This window comes from Nicotiana sylvestris, chromosome 4, assembly GCF_000393655.2.
Source record: "Nicotiana sylvestris chromosome 4, ASM39365v2, whole genome shotgun sequence".
Classification (NCBI taxonomy): Eukaryota; Viridiplantae; Streptophyta; class Magnoliopsida; order Solanales; family Solanaceae; genus Nicotiana; species Nicotiana sylvestris.
The window spans coordinates 25,674,168-25,699,060 of NC_091060.1; the positions used below are offsets into that span (position 1 = coordinate 25,674,168).

The 24,893-nt window shown below is 37.1% G+C and overlaps 1 protein-coding gene across 4 annotated transcripts in view; it reads right to left on the reverse strand.

Annotated features, from left to right (window-relative positions):
* LOC104224351 (pre-mRNA-processing protein 40C) overlaps positions 1–12,974 on the reverse strand; it is a 34,454-nt gene extending 21,480 nt beyond the window's left edge. Inside the window, exons 1-9 of one of the 4 annotated variants that reach the window (XR_011406715.1) lie at positions 12,700–12,974; positions 10,206–10,449; positions 9,967–10,119; positions 8,569–8,769; positions 7,789–8,425; positions 7,512–7,675; positions 6,525–6,562; positions 4,601–4,679; positions 681–1,151 (exon numbers count right to left, since the gene is read on the reverse strand). Coding sequence is in view for 3 of the 4 variants with exons in the window: in XM_070171845.1 (XP_070027946.1) it covers positions 681–1,151; positions 4,601–4,679; positions 6,525–6,562; positions 7,512–7,675; positions 7,789–8,425; positions 8,569–8,769; positions 9,967–10,119; positions 10,206–10,445 (1,983 nt within the window). In the remaining variant the exon portion in view is untranslated. The remainder of the gene's footprint in view (positions 1–680; positions 1,152–4,600; positions 4,680–6,524; positions 6,563–7,511; positions 7,676–7,788; positions 8,426–8,568; positions 8,770–9,966; positions 10,120–10,205; positions 10,450–12,699) is intronic. The other 3 variants (XM_070171847.1, XM_070171846.1, XM_070171845.1) reach the window with 3 other exon arrangements.
* Between the last annotated feature and the right edge of the window lie 11,919 nt (positions 12,975–24,893).

Genomic DNA, 24,893 nt, shown 5'->3' on the forward strand with positions numbered 1-24,893 from the left:
TGATGGCATCTCACCTGCTAGATACCTACTCAAGGCTAGATGTTGGGTCACTCTTTTTTGTTGGGTTAAACTCTCCCCTATGTATAACTCTGACCAATTTATGGAATTTATCAGCCCTCTAGTCTTATGATAGATTTTTTGTTGCTCTCTTCTTAGGAGCTGATGTCTTCTTTTATTTTGTAATACATGCATCCACTGGATGCTTTTGTCATCAATACACCACTTACTTCATCAAAAAAAAAAGGCTTAAGTAATTCGTGGTGGGATGATATTAATACTTCAAGAATCTAACCTATATCTGAAGGAGGTGTAAATTTAATCACCTCCACACTACGCAAATCATGTTTTGGAGGAACATTGATGCATGGGTCATAGAAAAAGTACTAGAAACAAAAGGGTTTTAATGTTAGCACTCAGGTGGAGGTGAGAAGGAATAGGCCAAGTCTTTTCTTTGTTCCTAACAGCAAATTAAGTTAGAAACCAGTATCTAGAACATGTTAGCATCAAAATAAATATTCTGGGAAAAATGTCAACAGAAACTAGATATACAAGTAGAACAAAAGTATATAGATGAATGTACTTGTATATGCATAAAATTTACATCATAAAGTCATGAAAAACAGCAAACTAGAATTGGTATAAAGTAGCAAAATCTCCAAAAGAGAGAAGGAAAAAGATACCTTGAATTGGATGATACAATCCTCTTTGGTTGGTACACTCTCATCATCTTCTGAATCTGAAGAGGACTCAGACATATTGCCATTGTCATTAGCTTCTTTTGACTTATCTTTGCTATTTTCTTTTTGTGGAGCTCTGGCTGTAGATTCAAGTGCTTCTGATCCATTTAGTTCCGATGATATTACTCCTGAAGAGGCTGGGGTTGGTGAAGAAGCAGCAGCCGTAGCACCAGCATCCATTAACTTCTTTTTTACAAGATCTAGTGCAGAAGATCCTGGAACAACTGAAGATCTTAGAGTTGTTGCATCACGACCACCTGTATTAACAGCAGGAATGCTCAAACTAATAGGAGAAGATCCTTTTTCAGTTAATGCATTAGCATTTGGCATTGACGTTGATTGAGCCTGCAAAGCATCAGCCTCATGCTTCTTTTTCAACTCTGTCACGTCATTAGGAATTTGCCAGCTGCTTAACTGGGTAAGAAGGCATACAAGGAAAAAGGACATTAGAAAAAGTATTCAGTTACGTTTACTGTCTTTGAACTAATTCACCAAGAATCAATGTCAGAATGTACAACTCAATTTCTCATTAAGGATGATTTGAAGGAGCGTGGTATGGTTGCCAAGGAGATTCAGACGTTTTTGGAGTTTTGTGTAGTTGTGGTGGAATTTTTTTTTATAAGGAACTGAATGGAACAAAGAGAACTTCTTTATTTTGTTAGTACACAGTAAAAGCTATCCTTATTGTGAATTTCGTTTTTAAATATATTATCGTTATAATCTTTTGTATCAAAAAATTGAAGTAATATATCAAAAACCATAACAAAAATGTTTTAAGATGACGTGCGACAGCTCTTAAACAACCATTTTGGAACATTCTCCAATTTTATACAGTTGCTGCTTTCGGAGTTTCGTCTCTGCTAAACTTAATGGATACTAAAAAAGTTAACTGTTATTGTGATTCAAGAATCAGAAACTGAAAGTCAAAGAAATCAGCACTTCACTGTGCTTCACTAAAACTAATATTATTTATACTATTATCTAAAAAGTTGCCCAACTAAATATTATTTGAGCATAGGGCTGAATGTTGTACTACAAGACACTATTCAACCAACATTTGTAAGGTTTTCCCAGTAGTAAAAAGGCCAATGTGCCCCAAATTATTTTTTTTGATGAGGTAATAAATTTTATTGAACAAGTTAGGGCATAAAACCTGTATATAAGGGGTATACCAAAAAGTAGAGTACATAAATATATGATTCTCTACAAATAGCACCCAATCATCTAAACGAAGAGGAACTTCATGGGTGCACCAAAAGAAATAAGGGATAAAGGCTACTTTTCAATTGTACAAGCCCCTATATTATTAATTTATTGAGTGTAACAAACTACAAAATCAAAAATCTTGTGTAACGAGAACAAGTCATGCCTTGAGTCACATTTTATTTAACTAACGAACAGTCTGTCAAGCTTAGCTTAATCAACAGTGTATATATCCATTACAGTTTTCTTTGAAACAAAAGATGGAGTCTTCTAAGAATTTCAGCCTTGTAGAAAAGGTGGTAAAAAAAATAGAAATGTAGATCGGCAATCAGGGATCCTATGTAGATCGGAACTGGAACAACAATGTGTGGGAACCTCTCTTAAGAAGAAATTTTCAAGACTGGGAGCTGACTGAACTAATGGAGCTATATGCTAAATTAGCAGGGGTCACTATCAATCCACATGCCAGGGATAGTATTCAATGGGGGGACTCTGTCAAGGGTGATTTTACAGTCAAGAAAGGATATGCTCTCTTGTGCTCCAACAAAGAACTGATTGACAACTGGCCATGGAAGCTAATCTGGAAGACAAAGCTACCTCCCAAAGTGATCTGTTTTTGCTGGCTAGCTTTGTATGAAGCTTGTCTTACCCAAGACAATCTAAGCAAGAGAGACTGTAAATAGATGCTACATGTGCAGAATGAACCTCGAGAGTGTGAGACATCTGTTTTTGCATTGTCCAGTAGCAGCAGACATTTGGAACATGTTCCTGTCAATTTTTGGGATAGCCTGGGTCATGCCTAGCTCCATCAAAGATGCCTATGAAAGTTGGTGTTCTTGGAAAGTTGGAAAACCCATCAAAATGACTTAATGGTACCTGCCTCAATCTTTTGGTGTATATGGAAGGAACGAAACCGTAGGTGTTTTGATGGGATCTCAACTTCAAATCATGCTCTTAAAGCTAAATGTTTAGTGGATTTATTTAGCTGGCTTAACCAATCTCCTGTATCTAGCTGTGAACAACTTTTGGAAGGTGTATGCTCTCCAGTTATAGATTAATCTTTGTATCTAAGCAGTCAACTTTTTCCTTCTTGTAAATTTTTGTCTGCATCTTCTTGATGCCTTTAATGAAAACTTATTACTTCATCAAAAAAAAAAAAGAGAAATGCCGTAACCGTATTATCCGACCCGCCCATTTGCTAGTACTAGTTATGTCCTACATAGACCTCCATATGCATGTCTGTAAAATTAAGAATATACCCACTGCAAGTTGGCTCGCATAAGCAACGTGAAGGTCAAGTGAGATTACACACCTAAATACTGGCAATTAGATATCTGGGCTCGGCATTCTAGGAGAAGGGTATAATAGATGAATATATAACACATAGAACTAAAATAGAACAGTTGAAACGGAAAAGTGCTACGAGAGTGTTGGGCGATAGGAGTATAACTACCTACCAAGGTGCAAGGCAACTTCTATAGAATGATTGACCAGCAACTTTACAAGGCAATGGCGTAACCAGGAATCTCGCCAAGGGTGTTCAAACTTTAAAGGAGTCAATAATTTACTTATTTTACGATGAATGGGTGCACCAAAATTTTTATATCAAACTACGCAACATTTAGTTAAACAATAAAAACACTTGTAATAGAACTATAAATTTATAAATCAAAACTAACATAAAAAAGACCACAATAGAAATTTTACTAAAGTAAGCATAAAACAAAAGGAAAGAGAAAGTCTAGAGGGTTTGTAGTATGCGGAGAGCTTTTGTTGAAGAAATTTTTGTAGAGCTTGACTTTTAAATTACAAAATTTGTGTAAGAAACAGTTTTTTATTTTAAAACTACTTTTAAGATTAGTTATTTGTTTTTACGCAAAACTTAAGTTTTAAGAGTTATTTATTAGGAAATCTTTTAGATTGAAAAGAGTCAAATAAACCTCATACAGTGGTTTCCGTTTAGTTTTGGCAAACACAATGGGCAAATAAAATGTTTAGACAGGGATTTGAGCTTGTGAACAATACCCCACTTTGAACACCCTAGACCACTGGACTACCTCACTCAATTATGTTAAGGGTGTTCAAAATGTAAGATATACCCATATAAAGTAGCATTTGATCTATATAACAGTATAATTTTCCAACGAAGGGTGTTCGCTTGACCACCCTTGGAATAGTGTGGCTATGCCACTGTTACAGGGAGCGAAAGTTAGGCCTCAAGGACCAACACATCACAAGATGAGTCTCACAAAAATGCAAATGTTAAGATAGATAGCACTAAATACAATATTAGACAAGCCATAAATGATCACACCAGAAGGCGCAAGCAGCACACACAGAGGATAGGAGAGAAAATTGCTTGAGATGGTTTGGTAATGTCCTACATTGACCTCAACATGCATCTGCCAGCAACTACGAAACTATGATGATTGAAGGGGAACATGGTAGACTTAAAATCATACGAAAGGAAGTTGATGGTTGGTACTATCCTACATGGACCTGAAAATGTATCTGATAAGGGAGGGAAAGAACATCCAATATGTTTTGATAGACTATTTCAGACCTCAGGCCATTCTACGCCAAAAGATGCATGCCAAATGAAACAAAATTAATGAGAGTCAACCTCTTTGTAGAGAAAAGAATAAGGTGATTGACCATACCTTTGTTTTAGTGTTATAGTAGTATTTTTGTCCATCATTGGTAGTAACCAATGCCCAATCTGTACCAGCCAACTTTTCCCTGATTATAGGTTAACAAGTTGGAATGGTTAGTAGAGCTGGTAAAGCTTGCTTCAGCATTAATAGATGCTTGCAAACAAGAACTGCAGAGCTCGAGTAATATTTGTTTATGAAAAGAAACTTTCATAAAAAGACAAGTAAGAAAGCAAAAAGGAAAGAGAAAACTTAAAGATCAAGCGATAAACTCATCATAGAATTGATTTACACAATGAAACATGGGCGGTGAAACTCCCAAGGACTAACTGCTACTCCAACAAGAAAACAGGGTAATATTCTGGCATCAAACGGGCATGAATCCAAAGTGAAGTATACTCCTTACTGATGTTCTGCCCAAATCTTTTTTTTATTTTTTCCAATAAGTAGGGTAAAAATTTATCAATAGAGTACCAAGGTGGTACAGCAACTACTGTTCTGGCCAAATCATTCTACAATAGACACCCTTCACGAGACAACCCAGGCTTACACTTTTAATCAAATCTCTTGTTAATGACATTATTAATCAGTTCTATGATGGAGAGAATTGAACTCCATGTAATCCTTCATTCTAACCTCTGTAGAGACACCCGTACCAGTACTGAATAAAGGGCAGCCCGGTGTACGAAGCATATTGTTGTTCACGTCATCACGAAGAACAATTAATGAAGTTTGATGTATGTGCTAATTACTGGCATTGATCTAAGAAAAGCAAAAGATAAAAGCAAATCTCGGTTCAAGAGGCACAGTTGCTTAAAACTTGCTCTAAGGATCTTGCTGAACTATGAAGTTTAACAAGGAATAAAAGCTAGCTAGCTATTGCCAATTATTTAAGGCTTTACCCTTTAGCTGAACATTCCCTTTTGCTTGGTAGTATCCAGATTGAGTAGTCCTCTATTTTACTTTTACTCCATTTGATTTCCAAATAAACTGTTCTTATCAACACTAGAATGCATGCATGGCATACACCCTCCTCGAAGTATTGAATACAAAATTAGATATGTTCAGTTGTCCACATAGGACTAAGATCTTTTTGTGTGTGTGTGTGTGTGTGTGTGTTTGTGTGTAGGGATAGGTAAGTAAGAAGTTGTAATAATGAGTTTCCGCACTAAGATGGTGCAGTGTATGTACAAGATTACAGTTGCAAGAACTTAGTCCCTATGTTAAAGAAGATTTATATAACTTATTGCAGCTAATAATTCAACTGAAGAAAAGTTCAAAAGTTTTCAGAAAGACAAATTGCAGCATACAATGACCGAAAAGAATTTTGTTTTGATTGTTTATAAAGATTGAAAAGAAATTTCAGACCAGAACAAGATGCAAACTGATAGCACAGGCAATGAGAAACATCATACAATGGAAAGAAACAAAGGAGAAGCATCATATGCAGACACTCATGAATCATGAAGCCTAAGAATCTGAGAATGCAAGGAGCACAGATTTCTCTGGAAAGCAATGGTGTATTGAGCTCATTGACAGATCCCTGCCGGCATATTATCGGTTATCATCCATTTACAGATGAAGATGGGTAGTCTTTTCCTATAGGATAATAAGGGCTAGTTGATCCAGTATAACTTGAGCAAACTTGCAAGTGTTCACCAACATACAAAAATGGCAAGTTAATGAACTCCCAGCTAGCATATAATGTTCGAGTAAAATATTTACATTCTCAATATGCATGTTCCAACAGATCACTATTTCTGCTTGTGCGCTTGAAGAACATCGCATGTACACGAATATGCTTAAGCAGTCGGACTATGTAGAATAAGTCATCAGATACGAGGGTGCATTCACACAAACATAATGAATTTATTTAGAAAAACAAAACACAATAGTACAGGTCAATAAACTTATTATTACTATAAAGATTTACCATGAAACGGGAGTTGGCTGCGCAGCGACTTTGGCCGGCTGCACCAGAAGGGGAAAAACGCTGTTGTCAGGTGCTATTGTAGACAGAGTGACAGACATGCATGGATGACTAAAAATGTGTGAATAAAGAAGGCAATTACTCTAATAAATAAAAAGGGCGAACAGTGACAAAGGTAGGCCACAGCCAGATTATTGTAGTTAAAATTCATGAGCAATGCCGATATAGATAATGGAATTGAAAGTTCTAGAACCACCCAGTAGCGAAATTAACCATAGCCAAGCCAAAAAATGATCATCTACACAAAAGTTCCACACTCTTGCTTCTTCTAAACAACAGTAGTCATCACCAAAGAAGAAAATAAACTGAGGACAAAGAAACACATGTTATCAAGAATACTCAAAAATCACAACCAGATGACGTGAATGAAAGCATATCACTTTTGCTTTTATTGCATGTAAAACAGTCAAGGATTTGGTGCTTCTAAGATGACCATGGATCACAAATTAATTAGAGATTTTTTTTTCCAAAAAACAAGAAGCAAGAGGATAAGTTACATGACCTTTGAATCGTTCAGAAGGGAAGAAAGATTTGCAAGTAAAAATGGCCAAGCGTATACTCCTTGTACAAAATTTTCTGAAGAAGAGACATTTATCAGAAGAGAATCAGAAGTAGAAAGACTAATGCTAATATAAGAAGTGGAAAGGGAGACAAGACCTCTTGTTTCTTTATCATCTTAGTTTCATCAAAAGAGGGAACTCCAAGGGAAGAAAGTAGCATCCTCATGAGAGAAAGAAGATCTAGAAGAGCTATGAGTAAAAATTTAATAGAACTATCAGCTAGGTAACTCATTTAGGCAGCGCCCTGACCTACAGGCCTTAAAAGAAATCTAGTACTCTACTAGATTGCCATTAGCCATTTCCAGATGAAGAATACACCTACTAATTAAGCACCTGCTTCACAGTTAAAGACAGAAAGTGATATTCATACCTCTCCGCTAAAGCCAGCAGGTTTCTCATAAGTAGATTCTCCAGTCAAAGAATTATAGTAGTATATGGCTCCTGTTTCAGTCCGGTGAGCAGTCCAGGTCTCCAGTTGTTCACTGGTTGGAGCTCCTTCTATAGTGTCAGCATCATTTACATGCTTAGCGCTGTCTGAAAAGGAGAAAAATGGGAAGGAAAGGCCATATGCTGTGAAATGAAGAATGGATAAATAGAGAGGAAATCATTAAAGAAAAGATTCTTCTGGGCATGGACTATATGCATACCAACTCCAGGAGGTAATTCTGGCTGCAACCCTAAAGCAGGGATTGACTGGGTAGCAGTAGTCGGCACTCCAGGTGGAGTTGCCACTGAGGCGACACCAGGAGGGCGAGTGTCGGGCAATGTCGCTGAAGAACGTGGTGCACCAGTAGCTGACAAAGGAAAGGGAACAGCAAAACCTGCGGGGTGTGATGGAAATGGCGGTCTTAGCATGGTAGTGACAGGTGAAGGCTGCAACCAAGGTCCCTGAGTTGGGGCCATAGGAGAGGCAGAAAGATAGGGAGAGTATATTTGTTGCTGAACAGGTGGATTGGCCAGAACAGGAACAGGAGGCCCATTGGGCCTTAAGGATAAAGAAGGACCTCCAGGTGAGGCTGTAGCAGTCACGTTGGAAGATGAAGGTATAACTGGACCAAGACCAGGAGGACCAGGAGTAACAGGACTCCTAGGCACTCCAGCTGGAACCTGAAATTGAGGTGCGTGGGGCATTCTTATATTTGGAGAGCCCAAATGAGAAGTTGGAAATGCAGCTGTCGAAGAACCAGAACTCATGTGACCAGCCTGTGAAAAAGACTGCATGACAGAAGGTGGAGAAGTCATTGCTCCCATTTCGTGTGCAATGTCAACTCTTCTATTCTGCAACTAGAATAAGATCAATCAGATGTGAAGTCATGAACAGTTGTTTCAATTTGCTTACAATAGAAAAAGCTCTGGATTTCATTTTATATATGTTAGACCAGCTAATCTTTTTACTTCAAGGGACATAGCTTTGTAATAACACATACTGGTTTCATTGTTTGATCAGTCTGCACCATTTGAGGACTTCCATTGAAAGATAAGTTCGAACCACTTAACGGGGAGGCTGCAGGTGCAGCACTTCCAGGTATGAATGAGCTTAACCTTGTAGACACCAGAGGAAGAGGAGGCTGCAATGATGCTGCAGGAGATGAATTCTTTACATCCACTAGTTGATTAGGAGAAACAGGCTGCCACAAACCAATAGGTCCAGTCAGACACAAGTCAATCCCAGCAAAAGGTAAAAATTAAATTAAGAAAAAAAGAGCAGTTACTTGAAGACACGATCCTAGGAAAATCCATGAATACGGTTTTTATAATTAGTGGGAAAGTTGATTGTGCAAATGATGACTTGGACCGCCTAATAAGATTAAGACTTTAATAATTCATGACCCCAATACAACAGTGCATCCCCCACGCGTGCCAGCAGCAGAGGATGAGGGGAAGCAAAAAGTAACAGATATTTCACAGCAATCTTTTAAAGAAAACTACCCAAAAAGGACATTCAAAAGAAAGCAACATATTGTCTTTAGAATTAATATGAACAAAGTTGCCAACTGCTTTAAAAGCTAAATCAGACAGAAACACATAGCTTCATAGGAAAAATCACATAAATGAAATAGCATACTGCAATCAAGGACTTCTAGTATTTGGATCTGTTAAATCTTATCTTCTTAAGAGATGCACAAAATAAAGAGCAAAACCAATAAGTACCTTTTTTATAAGGAACCAATAAGTACCTTTTTATGGATTAGCAATCTTTAAATGTCCATGTAAAGTTTCTAAGTAATTTGATTTTGGACAGCAATTGTGCTCTTCCTGAATTGTAGAATGCACTTCTAAACCAAATGAAACCCGAGGTAGAATGCAAAGGTATCTAGGAGCAATTCTTATAACTTGCCATTCATTTATTTCTTATTGAAAAAAGAATCTCTTCTCCATATTTGCTTTACTGTTTTGAAGCCCATACCTTCAAAATATTGTTTTCCTGTATGAAGGACTCAATACACACATCCTAAAGTACACATCACGTTCTTCACAACGCTACATCCTACAATGTCCAGCTAACTTCACTTACTCTTATTCTGATAATTGCAGGATTACAGGTCAAAGATTCAACCCCAGCTTCAGGCTTTTAGACATATCCGTGTTAGATTTACCCACTGAACATTTACCTGGGCCTAATATACACATGTTACACAAACTTACCACTATAATAGGCTTGGCCATGCAATAGAAAAGAGTAGTCCTCATATGAACCTATCCCCCCATCACCACCACCACCAAAAAAAAAACTACAGCCACTGACAACATATAACACGTTCTGACAATATGTATTAGCCAAAATGTTGGTGTAATATTACTGTCATCAATCAACAGAAACTAACCCTCAATGGGCTAGTCGAGAACTGTAGGCCACGGGAGAAATTGTTATCAGCATGTGAAATGTTGTATGAAAATGAAGAGCCAACATTTGCAGACTGGCCGGGAATGGGAGGTTGGAGCGATGCTGAAGAACCTGAGGAAGTTGATGGAATGACCTGCAATGAAAGCCAAGTAATTCATAGTTCTCTCCAGTTGAAACCACTGCATCTCCAGAAATAAAAAATGTAAAAATTTGACTAACAGGACTTGAAGATGACTGTTGAGAGCTTCCAGAAGGGACACTAGCATTCACATAAGAGAAAGAAGCCCGACCAGCGCTATATCCAGGAGGGGGGATAAATTTCCCTTGGACCGCTTCCTGAGTTGAATCTGCATTTGGAGTCGAAGAGCTTGTAGTTGGTTCTCCAGTTGCTAAACTCATACCAGATGTTTGTGAACTTGAAGACTGCATTTCCTGGGGCAGCCAAGCTGGGGATGCCATTTCACTGCAAAAATTACTTGAAGAAATAAAAGGTCTGATACTTTATTGCCGCTTCTTTGAGTTTTTTCTTCTTTTCTTTTTTTATTTTTATTTTTTGCTCTCGTCTATTTGGTTGAGATGTCATGTTTTATTTCAAATTTAAAAGAAAAGAAGAGAGAGGGAAGGAGAGAGAGGGAGGAACAGTTACAGGGAAAGGTTTTTCTTTCTTGATAAGGTAAGCAATATAAAGTTACAGGAAAAGATTAAGGTCTTCTTTCATAATGGAATACAATGACAAAGGAAATGCATGTCCACTTAAGAAGACGCTCCCTTGCCGCAGGATGATGGTTACTCTCATCTCCCTAGAGTTAAACTAATTCATAGTAGTTCACACCATCTTTTCAAATGCAGTAGTATGAAACTCATAATAGTTCCCAGGTAGTTTCCAAGTCTCTAAAAAAATAGTTTCAAAGAGAAATTTTTTTGAACTGGAAAAAATATTTTCAAAGAGAAATTAAATGTGGCTCGCATATAAAATAGGTCAAATTGACCCTTGATAGGTGAAAAAGACAAATTAAACTGGGAACAAAAGAATCGCCATATATTAACGCACTACTCACCAATATCTCTTACTTTTGCAATTTCATAGTACTAGTTTAGGTTAGACGTATGAATCCTCTATATCCATTCCTTCTATTCGGGCCCATTTCATTCCACTAATAAACAATTAGAAGTTACTCGCGTCACTTTCATTCATAATTTGAGAACCATAAGGGCATATGGCTTGGAGATGCAATATAAAGTACGTAAAATATAACAACAATAAATGTGGTTAGGGCGCCACTATTGGTCCAGTTAAACGACATTAATATTTGCACTACTAAGAAAGTGAAATAAAAAAGAAAGCTCTGTGCCTCATATTTAATTCCCTAGTCCCTCTTTTTCCTCTATCAATCCAAAAATGCCGTAAATTCAAATATTAAGTTCCATATCTAATATCTTATTCCACGAGTCCAAATTAGTTGGGGTCTGCTACATGAATCCTCTATATCCATTCTGATCAATTCAGGTTTATTTTTAAAAAAGTATGCATGAGGATGCTGAGATGGACGTGTCGGCATACTAGGAGAGATATGGTCCAAAATGAAGATATTCGGGAAAATGTGGGAATGGCCTCCGTGGTGGATAAGATGCGGGAAACGAGGCTGAAATGGTTCAAGTATGTGAAGAGAAGATGCACAGAGCCCCCAATGAAGAGGCATAAGAGGATGTCATTGGCGGGGTTAAATAGAGGTAGAGGTAGGATGAAAAAGTATTGGGGAGAGGTGATTAAGCAGGACATGGCATATCTTCAGCTTACCCAGGACATGACCCTTGATATGAGGGTATGGAAGTCGGAAATCAGGGTAGAAGGTTAGTAGGTAGTCGAGTATACTTCGTTTCCATACCAGTAGTTCTGTTACTATTCTAATATTTCCTTTTTTCTTAGATTTCTAATACTACCTAATGTTGCTTCTGCTTCGGTTTTATTATTGTCTTATTGTTGTTACTGCTTCCTTTTCTTCTTTATTAGTACAATATTTCTTTTTCTGTAATGATGTGATTATGCTTGCCTTAGCCGAGGATCTATCGGAAACAACTTCTTTACCTACATTAGGTAGGGGTAAGGTATGCGTACACATTTACCCGAGACTATACTTATGGGATTACATTGGGTATGTTGTTCTTGTTGTATGCATATGAAACTGGTATTACAAGTACTCCTTTCATGTTACATTACAAGCGTAGAGAAATGAGAAGAAAGCCTAATTGATGCTTTTCTTTATCAGAGTTCATCAGTTAATCAATGAACTATACCTCATCTCGAACTAGTTGGAGTCCTACATATCCATTCAGTTTAATTCGAGCGTATTTCTTCCCAATACTGGTTATTAATCTATACTTTTAGCCAGCAGATCAAGAATTTTAAGTTTATGGGTTCTGGATTCTAGCCCTTTTGAGTTGATGAGTTCTAAATTAATAATTTAAATATATTAAATGTACTTTTTCAGACAAGTACTAGGTTTGGGCCAAATATACCATCAACTCTTCACCCGCCACAGCTCGGAGTTCAAGGGAATTAAAGGACTTTACCCAAATTCCACCAGTCCTATGGCTAGGGTTATAGCAACTATACTCAAAACCATGCGCCGTACGGATGCATATGTTGCTATTCAATAGAGAGAGAGAAAATGATAAGCGGAAACATACAGAGAGAGGGAGTGAAAAAACGAACCTGTGAATAGAAGAATGAGAGGAACTGAGCAATTGGTTGATATGATGGAGAGAATCACATGCAGAGACGACAGCACGCCGCCCGCTGGTTGTGTGCGCGCGCGAGAGATGTCGAGAGAGGAGAAGAAATGTGAGGGATCGGGGCTTTCAAGTGTAGGAAAGTAGATTAATGTTTAAGTTTTTGATATTATTACTCCCTAAATCATTTGGCACAAGCTTATAGCCAAAATTAGTCATTTTTGTAGCCCTTACACGGATTCGCCGTATTCGTATTGTTGCAATGGATTGCTGTTTGAAAACACTTTCAATACAAAAAGAGCCCTTTCCGGCTATATAAATTAAAATTGAGGTCATTTCCTCACTTTTTCTTCTTATTATTATATTATTATTATAACTCCGTCGGTTTTTTATTGTTAGTTGACAAACTCAATTTTTTTATTGTATTTGAAGCATAAATCGTAGTTAGAGTATTGAAACTTTTATGGACTATTAACAATTGTAATTGTTAATCAATATTTTTGATGATCAACCTCCTTATTTATCGATTATCAACCAACTTAATCAAGCAATTTCATCAACCTTTGAACTTATGACAATATGTGAGAAGAAATTAACGAAGGAATAATATATTAATAAAAAACATTGCGATTGACAATATACTAACAATAAGAAATTATTAATTTAATATATTGCTAGAATTATAATGCAGTCATTAGTAATATCGTAATTATTAATATAAAGTTTGTGACGTTTAAAAGAAATATGATAATGAATTATCATTTTGCGAGTATTGTAATATTGAGTTTTTAATGTGAGAATTGTAATATAAAAATTAATAATAATGATTGTGAATTTATGATGTTAGGATAAGTAATTCATGAAATGTTAATTTAGGGATTACTAATGCAAGAAATATTATGTTAACGAGAAATATAATAATACTTAATGCTATGTTAACAAAAAGTTTAGCTAATTACTCATATTAACCCTTACCCTGAACCTTGAACACTAAGTTTAGTGACTTAACAAAATATAAACAACAAATTGTATAATTACTTACTTAAACTTAGTGATATTAATATGTTAACACGAATATAGTAATTTAATAATATGTTAACAGAAACTAGCTAATTACTTACATTACCCTTTAACCTAAACCTTAAACTATAGACTTGGTGATAACAGTATGTTAACAACAAGTGAGAAATGATCACTCACATTAACCTAATGATTTAAAATTTGTTAACAACACATTGGATATATTTAGTACTCTCGTTAACATAGTGATTTAATAATTTGTTTAAGAATATAATGATTAACAATACATTAATAAGAATTTAGTGATTAATAATATATTAACAGTAAATTAGATAATTATCACTTTAACATAGTGATTTTAGCATGTTAATAAGAATTTAGTGATCTTATAATGTGCTAACAAGAATTTAGTTAATTTTTCATATTAACCTTAACCCTAATAAATATTAGACTTGATAATTTAACAAGTAAAATAATCATTCATATTAACGTAATGATTTAACAATTTGTTAACAAGACATTAAATATTTACTCTCGCTAACTAAGACTTAATAAAATATTGACAAGAATTTAGTAATTTCAAAATACGTTAAACAAGAATTTAGCCTTTTTGAAATATGTTAACAAGGTTTTATCGATTTAATAATGTGTTAATAAGAATTTAGTGATTTAATTAACCCTCGCATCTGTTAATACATGCATAAAATCCTTGCATTATTAGCCTCACATGGTAATTATAACTCTTCTAAACATATTGTTAAATCGTTATATTTTTATGATAACAGTAATAGTAATAATTAATAAAAAAAAATTATTTGTCATAGTAAAATAACATTGATAATTGTGTCAGAACTAATTGATAAAAAAAAGGTGTTAGGTAATTGTGAAAATGATATAGCCTTGTCACAAAATCGAAGGATGCTCAATGACTTAACCTGTATCTAGGCAGAACGCATAAAGATCGAAGCATGCTTATAAATAATGATTTTTTTATTGATCAATAATAATAATTTATCCAACATGTATAGCTTGTTTGGATTGTTGTTATATGTTGTTTCATAATGTAACGTATATATATTGTACTGTATTGTATTATATTATTTGATGAATACGATGTTTGGATAGCTTGTATCGTTTGTCGTCGTTTCATGATATCACTCATCAATAATATGAAGAATAAACTTACAATATTACTAAGAAAAAATAGGATACGGAATAGAATTATTATATAAAAAAGTAGGATAAATGATAAAATATGATTATTTAACAATAAGGAAGGGCAATACGAGAGAAAAAAGCAAGGAAACGACGGCACCACACCAAATCTGTCGTTCCATAAAATGGCACTTTTTGTCGTTATGTAACAACAAATTTAACGATACAATATAATAAAATTAAATTAATAATTAAAACAAATATTGTATTTAAAGTAACAATACGATACAATATGATAGGTAACAACCATTCAAACAACGTGTTATAAAAGATAGAGAATTCAATCAACACATTATGATGCAATTTTGTGCTTTATTGTAACGACTCAACCGGTCGTTTCGAGAGTTATAGCCCTGTTCCCCCATTTCCTACTTTTTGTGTTCTACAACTGCATTATGACTTACCGGGTTAGTTGGTTCGGGTCTGGAGTAATTTCGGAGTGAATTGAGACACTTAGTCGCTTAGTTGGAAGTTTAAGTTGGAAAAGTTGACCGGATGTTGACTTATGTGTAAACGACCTCGGATTTGAATTTTGATGGTTCTGCTAGCTCCATTAGGTGATTTTGGACTTAGGAGCGCGTCCGGAATGAGATTTTGAGCTTCGTAGTAGAATTAGGTTTGAATTGGCAAAACTCGGGTTAGGACAGTAAGAGGCGACTCCGAGCATTTCCCGGTTCTTACGGGGTTGCACCAAGGGTCTGCGTTCAGCCCTTTCCTATTTGCCCTGGTGATGGATGCCATAACACATCATATTCAAGGGGAGGTGTCATGGTGCATGCTATTTGCTGATGACATAGTCCTAATTGACGAGACACGACGCGGCGTCAACGAGAGGCTAGAGGTTTGGAGACATGCCCTTGAGTCTAAAGGTTTCAAGTTGAGCAGAACTAAGACGGAATACCTCGAGTGCAAATTTGGGGCCGAGCTGACGAAAGCGGGAGTGAAAGTGAGGCTTGACTCTCAAGTCATTCCTAAGAGGGGTAGTTTCAAGTACCTTGGGTTAGTTATTCAGGGGATGGGGGAGATCGATGAGGATGTCACACACTGTATAAGGGTGAGGTGGATTAAGTAGAGGTTAGCGACGGGAGTCCTGTGTGACGAGAAAGTACCACCGTTACTAAAAGGTAAGTTTTATAAAGCAGTGGTTAGGCCTGCCATGTTGTATGGGACCGAGTGTTGGCCGGTTAAGAACTCACACATGCAGAAGATAAAAGTAGCAGAGATGAGGATGTTGAGGTGGATGTGAGGGCATACAAGAATGGATAAGATTAGGAATGGAGATATTCGAGAGAAGGTGGGCGTGGCCCCCATGGAGGACAAGATGCGGGAAGCAAGACTCAAATAGTTCGGGCACATTAAGAGGAGGAGCATTGATGCACCGGTGAGAAGGTGTGAGCGACTGGATGTGGTGGGCACGAGGAGAGGTAGAGGGAGACCTAAGAAGTACTAGGGAGAGGTGATCTGGCAGGATATGGCGCATCTTAGGATTACTGAGGACATGACCCTTGGCAGGGAATTGTGGAGGTCGACCATTAAAGTTGTAGGATATGGGGAAGTTGTGGATATTTCTACAGCGCACTAGAGTGAGACTAGCCAGTTAGGAGTTAATCTTAGGATGCTGCTGATCAGCTACTAATATAGGGATGTATCTATTGGATATTAGTATACCTTCCATCTTTTTCGTATTTCCTATATTTCTTATATTGTTGTATTTTATGTTATGTTATATATTTTATGTTATTTTAGTATGACTCTATTGATAGTACTAATGTATCGTCTCTTGTTGCTGTCTTGAGACGAGGGTCTCCTGAAAACAGCCTCTCTGCCCCTCGGGGTAGGGGTAAGGTTTGCGTACATATTACCCTCCCCAGACCCCACTTGTGGGATTATACTGGGTTGTTGTTGTTGTTGGCCGGCAGTAAAAATTTTTATATCGGAGTCGGATATGATTTTCGAATATTAGAGTAGGTTCGTGGTGTCATTTATGACTTGTGTGCAAAATTTGAGGTCAATCGGACGTGATTTGATAGGTTTCAGCGTCGTTTGTAAAATTTGAAAATTTTAAAGTTCATTAAGCTTGAATCTGGGTGTAATTCGTGCTTTTGATGTTGTTTGAGGTAATTTAAGGATTCGACTAAGTTCGTATGATGTTTTAGAACTTGTTGGTATGTTTTGTTAAGGTTCCGAGGGCTTCTGGTGAATTTTAGGTGGTTAACGGATCATTTTTTGCCTTTGGAAGATGGCTGATAGTTGTTGGTATTTTCTTCTGGTTTCCTTATACGCGATCGCATAAGTTCATCCGTGATCGCGTCAACTTATTAGGGGTAGAGGTGATTTTTGTTCTATGCGTTCCTAGAGGAAGGAAAGTGATCGTGTAAGTGTATTAAGCTATGCTTCGCGAACGCGTGGATGAGGTCGCGTTCACATAGAAGGATTTGAGCAGTAGATGAGGGGAGGCAATTACTCTACGTGATCACGTAGGGCTGGACGCGTTTCCGTAGGTTCGAGAGGCAGTGATCCGCGATCGCGTGGGTGATTCCGCATTCGCGTAGGGTAAAATGTATGGGCAGTCTGCTTGTGCTTCGCAATCGCGAGGCCATTTTCACGATCGCGATGAAGAAAATCTGGGCAGACAATGTTAAATTCAAAATCTAGGGTTTGAGCCCATTTTTCATATTTTGAACTAGTTTGAAGGTATTTTTGCGGATTTGATTAGGGTAAGTATTTCTTACTTGGTTTTGGTTAAATCCCATGATCATATCTTTGATTTTATCGTCTAATTTGTGAGTTGGGGTAAAAAATTGGGGAAGAAAATGAAATGTTCTTGAGTTAGATTTTTGGGGTTTTGAATAGGATTTTATTATCGGATTAGAGTAAATTTGGTATGGTTAGACCCATGAATGAATGGGCTTTCGGGTTTTGTGACTTTTGTCGGATTTCGAGACGTGGGCCCCAGGACCGCGTTGAGCCAATTTCGGATTTTTGGGTCTAAATTAGCAGTTTTCTTGTGGAATTGATCCTTTTAGCCTATATTTATTGTATTGTATTGGTTGTGGCTAGATCCAGGACGTTCGGAGGCCGAATCGCAAAGCAAAGGCATTTGGAGTAGAGTTTCGTTCGGATTGAGGTAAGTAGCAATTATAAATCTGGTCCTGAGGGTATGAAACCCCGGATTTTGTGTCGTATGACTATTTTGGAGGTGAAGCACACGCTAGGTGATGGGTGTGTGGGCGTGCACCGAAGGAATTATGAATTGGTCCATTCCGTGAGACTGTAGAATCGAATAGCTTACTGTTAACTACATGTTCCCTCTATTTTTATGGAAATTGACTGCAATTCATGTTAGAAATCATATTTAAGCCCTATGATATCACTGTTGGGACCTGTTGAGGTCATGTACTTGTTGAATTAACTGTTATTTGTTGTTTTGTTCTCAGTCATGATATTACTTGCGTCTCATACCTTCGTCCCTTCTTGTTTATTATTGATACATGTTATTATCTCTGTTTGGGCTGAATTATATGATTTCTAAGAGCCCGAGGGACTGGAGAGGTTGGTGACTGAGATAGGGCCTGAGTACCGAGCTGTGAGCTATGTGATTGTATATGGATTAGGTTGCACGCCGCAACGAGCTCAGGGCTATATATGTATATATTGGATCGGGTTGCACGCTGCAATGAGCCTTCGGGCTAATTATCTATATTGGATCAGGTTGTACGCCGCAACGAGCCTTATAGGTATTGGATCGGGCTGCACGCTGCAGCGAGATAGCGCTTGGGCTGAAGGAGCTCCTCCGGAGTTTGCACACCCCCAGTGAGCACAGATACCTATTGAGTGTGAGTACTGAGGGTTGAGAGCCGAGTGATTGAGCTGCTGAGATGAGTTGAGTGACTGTTGTCTTGAGAGACTGTACTTGCTTTCAAATATTGTTGCACTTAGTTGTTAACTGTCCTTGGTGTAAAGAATTATAGGAGACTTCATATCTGGTTTACTTGAGCACAAACTGATTTGACTTAAACTGCTAGATTGAAAGCATGTATATTCTTTATTGAAGTCACAAACTGTATTTGCATAGCTCGTCACTGCTTCTCAGTTCCTTATTTGTTTATGTTACTTACTGAGTTGGAAGTACCTCGCATTACTCCCTACACCTTGTGTGCAAATTCATATGAGACCGGTCGCGGAGGTTGTTGAGTTCGTGTGCGGTCGACTATCAGAGACTTATGAGGTAGCTGCCGGCGTCCGCAGTCCTTGTCTCTCCTTCCTTGTTATCTTTTCTTTCTAATTTTGGCATTTGGCAGAATGTTGTAAACTCTGATTCTAGACTGGTTGTAGATGCTCATGACTTAGTGACACCCCGATGTGGGGCTATCTTTTCTGCATTTTATTTTGAGTTTAACTCCTATTTTTTTAATTATGAAATCTCTTTTATGAAAAAGCTTTGACTTCTTTTTATGAAATATCAAAGTGTTTTGAAAATGTCGGCTTGCCTAGTACCACGATAGGCCCATCATGACAGGTTAGAGTTTTGGGTCGTGACATTTGTATATAGTATTATAGATAGTATTAGTTTTTAGAATAAACATAAGTAAAAATAAATTTCTTTTAAATTTGGTTGAAGTTGTTCAAATGAGTGAGTAAATTAAGTTAAAAAAGTTTCTATCTCTCATTAATTTATAAATATATCTACATCGTGTGTTTTGAATTTTTTCTTCTTAGTGTAAATTCGTTCTATTTTTTTCCTGATTATGATAATTTTACTTTTTATTTTTATGTCACGACCCAATTTTTTCTCCGTTGGGTATCGTGATAGCACCTAATCTTAGGGACTAGGTAAACCTAACTTTTACTAAATAACAATAATAATATATAAAAATCTAACAGTCTCGAAATACAAATCTCTATAAAATTTATATTTTTTACAAAATCGGTAGTACAAGTCATAAGTTCTACAGAGTTCGCTACAACTTCTAAATACAATTGTTTGTAAATAAATAAAAACATTGTAAATACAAAATAGGAAGGTGACTCTAAAGCTTGCAAATGCAGCATCAGGTTTACCTCGAGTCTCCACAATAGCGCCCCGCACAACTACTAACGAACAAATACCTGGATCTGCATAAAAAATGTGCAAAAGTGTAGTATGAGCACACCACAGCGGTGCCCAGTAAGTATCAAGACTAACCTCGGTGGAGTAGTGACGAGAAACAATCAAGACACCCACTGGTCTAATAACTTGAACAAGTATAAGTATAGGAACAACAGAATATGATATTTACATAAAGACTCTGCAATATGGTTAACAATACAGTAATTGCAATAAGAAAGAAAACAACAAGTATCAGCGGAATACCACAAAATTGACACAGAAGAGTGAATGGAATACAACCTAAATCCGGGATCACATATACAACAAGGACAAGTAATAATTCAGCAATTACAACCGCTTTTACATAAGGTTTTAGTCAACAAACTCCAAGAGGTACCGAACATTGGACGAATCACAACTCACGTGTCTCAATACCTAAACCCTAACACTTAGCATCATGTGCCCTCATAACACCTCATAACCGCACTGACGACTTACGTGCCAATAGAGCCATTTTCACATAGAAGACAAGTAACAAAGGTATGCATCTATACTCAACAATATCAAGTAAACCTCTTATCTGATAAGAGTGCTTAACTACGTGTATGCTTGTGCAAGTGTCCTAACATAGTCCATACCAGCAAATTGTGATAACCCAAAAGGTCATTACTTATTTTAAAAATAAATTCTGCGTTCTGAGGCCCTAAAAATCTCTTTTTGTCTCACTTCGATTTGCGTGCACAGTCCATGTGCGTAGTCAGAAAGCCATTATGTGAAAATCTGTGAAAATGATGAATTTTACCTTTAAAATGAGTTTAAGTTGACTTCGGTCAATATTTTAGGTAAACGGACCCGGACCCGTGATTTGACGGTCCCGGAGGGTCCGTAGGAAAATATGAGACTTGAACATATGCCCAGAATTGAATTCCGAGGTCCCGAGCCCGAGAAATGAATTTTTGAAAGAAATTGTTTTGCTGAATTAATTATGAAATAAAGAAAGGAATTTATGTTTGAAACCATTGGTATCGGGCCCGTATTTTGGTTCCGGAGCCCGGTACAGGTCTTATATATGATTTGAGTCGAGTCTATGAAATTTGGTAAGAAATTGACTTGAAATGACATGAATCGGACCTTATTTGAGAAAATTAGAAAATTTGATGTTCTTGAGTGATTTCATGATTTTGATGCTAAATTCATAGTTGTTGATGTTATTATGGTGATTTGAATGCACGAGCAAGTCCGTATAAAATTTTTAGGTTGGTGTACATGTTTGGTTTCGAGCCCCGAGGGCTCGTGTGAGTTTTGGATAGGCCACGAGGTGGAATTTGGACTTAGGATGTTGCAGATTTTAGCTGGTGTACGAAGCCTGACTCACAAATGCGAGCAATGTGCCGCAAATGCTAGAAGTGGCCTGGGCTGGCTTATTCGTAAATGCGAAGTAATTGTCACAAATGCGAAAGGCAGTATCGCAAATGCGAAGAGGCCTGGATTCCTCAGGGTTCACAACCCTGGTCGCAATTGCGACATGTGCGCCTGCAATTTTATAACTTAGCTGAAAATCTTTCATTTTTCACACTCTTTCAAAACCAAAACACTCTTGGGCGATTTTTCAAAGACAACTTCTCTTCCAAATCGATTGTAAGTCGTTTCTAACTAGTTTTCTTCAATCTATAACATCTTTTCACATAATTTCAACTCAAAATCAATGATTTTCATCGGGAAATTGGGTGTTTTGGGTAGAACCTAAGTCTTTCAAATTTTGGGGATTTGGACCTCGATTTGAGGCCCGATTTCAAAACAAATTATATACTTGGGTTCGTGGGGGAATGGGTTATCGGGTTTTGGTTTGAACCTAGAGTTTTGGCTATATGGGTCCGGGGGCGATTTTTGACTTTTTGGGAAAAACTTTAGAAAACTTATTTTCATGTATTAGAATTGACTCAATTAGCATTTATTGATGTAATTAAGTAACTTGTTGCTAGATGCGAGTGAATTAGTGGTGGAATCAAGAGGTAAAGCGATAATTGAGACTTGAACTATGTTCGTGGCATCGAGGTTGTCACACCTCCTTTTTACCTATACCCCCGAAAAGGGTATACAAAGGAGTTTTTTCCAACTTAAAGTGACAATTGAAATGGGATTATTGCAATTAAAGATTCAGAGTCGCCACTTGGGAGATTTATGGTGTCCCAAGTCACCGGTTGAATCCCGAACCGAGGAAAATATGACTCTGTTTAACAGTCCGCGAACCAGAAATCCGGGTAAGGAATTCTGTTAACCCGGGAGAAGGTATTAGGCATTCCCGAGTTCCGTGGTTCTAGCACGGTCGCTCAATTATTATATTTGGCCTAATTATCTGATTTTAAGACATTTTTAAACCTATGTGCAAATTTTAACTTTCCACCGCTTTTATTCAATTTTAAAGAAGATTGAACGTCATTTAAAACATGTGTTTGGATCGCACCACATGAAATGCACCCGCAATCCGGAACACATTTATCCAACGTTTTAGGATTTGGATTTGGGTCACATGAAATGCGCACCCGAGTTTAAGAAGGTAAAATTATTAAGTAACGTGCCTAAAAGCAACTAATGCGTTGTTAATTCTGCGAGGGCCATGGAAATTTGCTAAATGGCATGCCTCGAATTCTAGGGATTTCAAAATTAATTGAGCGAGGGCCGTACATTTAAGATTTTTATTTGGCACGGTAGACTTCGAATTTTCTAGCCATACATTTTTTTTTTAAAAAAATAATAATAATCCATGAAGGGCCATATACTACTTGTGTTATAAGAGATGATTCGCTTCAGTTATTTATAAGGGCCTAATTAATCAAAATGCCAAGTGCAATCAAAGGTTTCTCTAAAGGCTTACAAGATAGGGTCGGTCATTTAAGCCAAGGGGTTTAACCCAACTCCAAATGAGCTGATAGCTTAGTGAACAAGGGGCCGCACACTTTGGGCCCAAGCGTGAGCCCAAGACTTTGGGGAGACAGAGCATCAGCGGAAAGAGGGATTCCTGATCGAATCTCGGAGGCCCACCAGTAGTGTCTGAAAAACGTCACTGGATACAACATGAGTCCAATTGGCTAACAACGGAATACCTATATATATTCAATCGACCTTGAAAATCAGCCTCCGACTACTCAATGCATGATTATGTGCAGTTTAACAATAATTTAGTTTGCAAGTAGTTGAGAGTCTGATTAAAATAACTAGTAGTAGGCAACTTATTGTCAGACCTCCAGATTAACTTAAAGGCCTAAAGATTTAAAAACAAATCAAACTTGTCTCGCTTAAGTAAAATCCAACTAACAATTGACCATTTCACAGTGGACTCAAATGTACATCAACATCAAAGAGCCCCAGTAACTCACAACGAAGAAACTAACTGAGATCCATACTCAAAGCCCAAAACATCAAAGAGTCAGCTAGTGCTACAGGGCAGGTTTACAACGAAACAATTAAAAGAACATGATAAAGGGAAGGTCAAACTACTCTACACATTCTGACAGTTCCCCAAAGACATGAGTGACATTTGTGAACAAGACATAAACGTGGCTAAACTTAGCACTGACTTACAACACTGTAATAGTCCAATAATCCAACATTACTTATAACACATATGTGCAAACCCAAAGTCCGAAAAGGAAACAGGCTACAAACTATATATAACTAACTACTCATAATGATTAACGAGAAAAATGTGCAGGAATCGCAAGAAGACCAATAGCCTCTGTTCGAAGGAACAAAATAGCCATTTCAGCTTGATCTCATAAAACTTCTGGTCTACATTTACTCAGGGATCAAATGTCTTTACATACCTGAAAATGTGAAGAAAACAACAGCGAGATAATCAGAGATCCAGCATCAGTAACAAACAGCAGTGTGGAACTCAAATCCAATGGAATGGTGTACCAATAACAGCTTAAACCCCAGAAAACGCACTTCAGCAGACCAGATTGCAGTGTCAAACACACTTTCAAACTAGCAAACACCAAAACCTAACCTTAATGACTAAATCTCAAGCCATTTCGAAGTCCAAACCTTTAGGAAATTGATTTAAAAGGAGAAGGATTTCAGATTCTCAAGCTACAATTCAATGGAACAATGTTTTTCTTAGAGGTTTCAGCCGTTGCAGATTTTTTCTTCTTTGGATTCTTAGCTCTCCACTCTTTTTTTTAAGTCTCCTCTATCTCTTAGGTCTTGGGTCTCCCTTTAAAGGCAAGAAAAGCTGCCTTTATAGGCAAGTTATTAGGGCAGCATAAAAGGGATTCTTATTTGCACTTTAAACCTTTTGATATTTTCATTTTTGCTATTCAATCCCTAGCTTAAAATCAGTATTTTCAGTGAAGTTCCAAAGTCAGCTTCCAGGAAGCTTCCTTCAATCAGTTACAAGAGATTCCCTTACCCAATCTCCCTAAACTACCCTTAAAACCCCTGTCAATTACCCTAGCTTACCTCATGGGTCAAGTCTACCCAGTGAATTAAACCCAACTGAGCGGGCTCCTCTTGAAAATGGGTTAGAAATGACCCAAAGCCCAAACCAAAAATCAAAACTCCCATTGACTAACTCGAACGAGAAGCAGAAAGGAAAACAAATGAACAACTACAAAAGCCCAAAATCTAAACTAACCATTGATTTTCTTTTAAGCTAAATACCAAACCAAAATTAAACTAAACTAACAAATTAACAAAATCCAACTTAAGATAATTAACAGAACATGCCATAACCTAAAATAAAATTAAGAACACAGAGAACAACAATTAAAAACTTGAAAAGAGGAACTAAAAAACTAACAAAATGAACCCTAAATTAAGCTAAATGGAAAGGCATGGTTCGAAACTTTTCA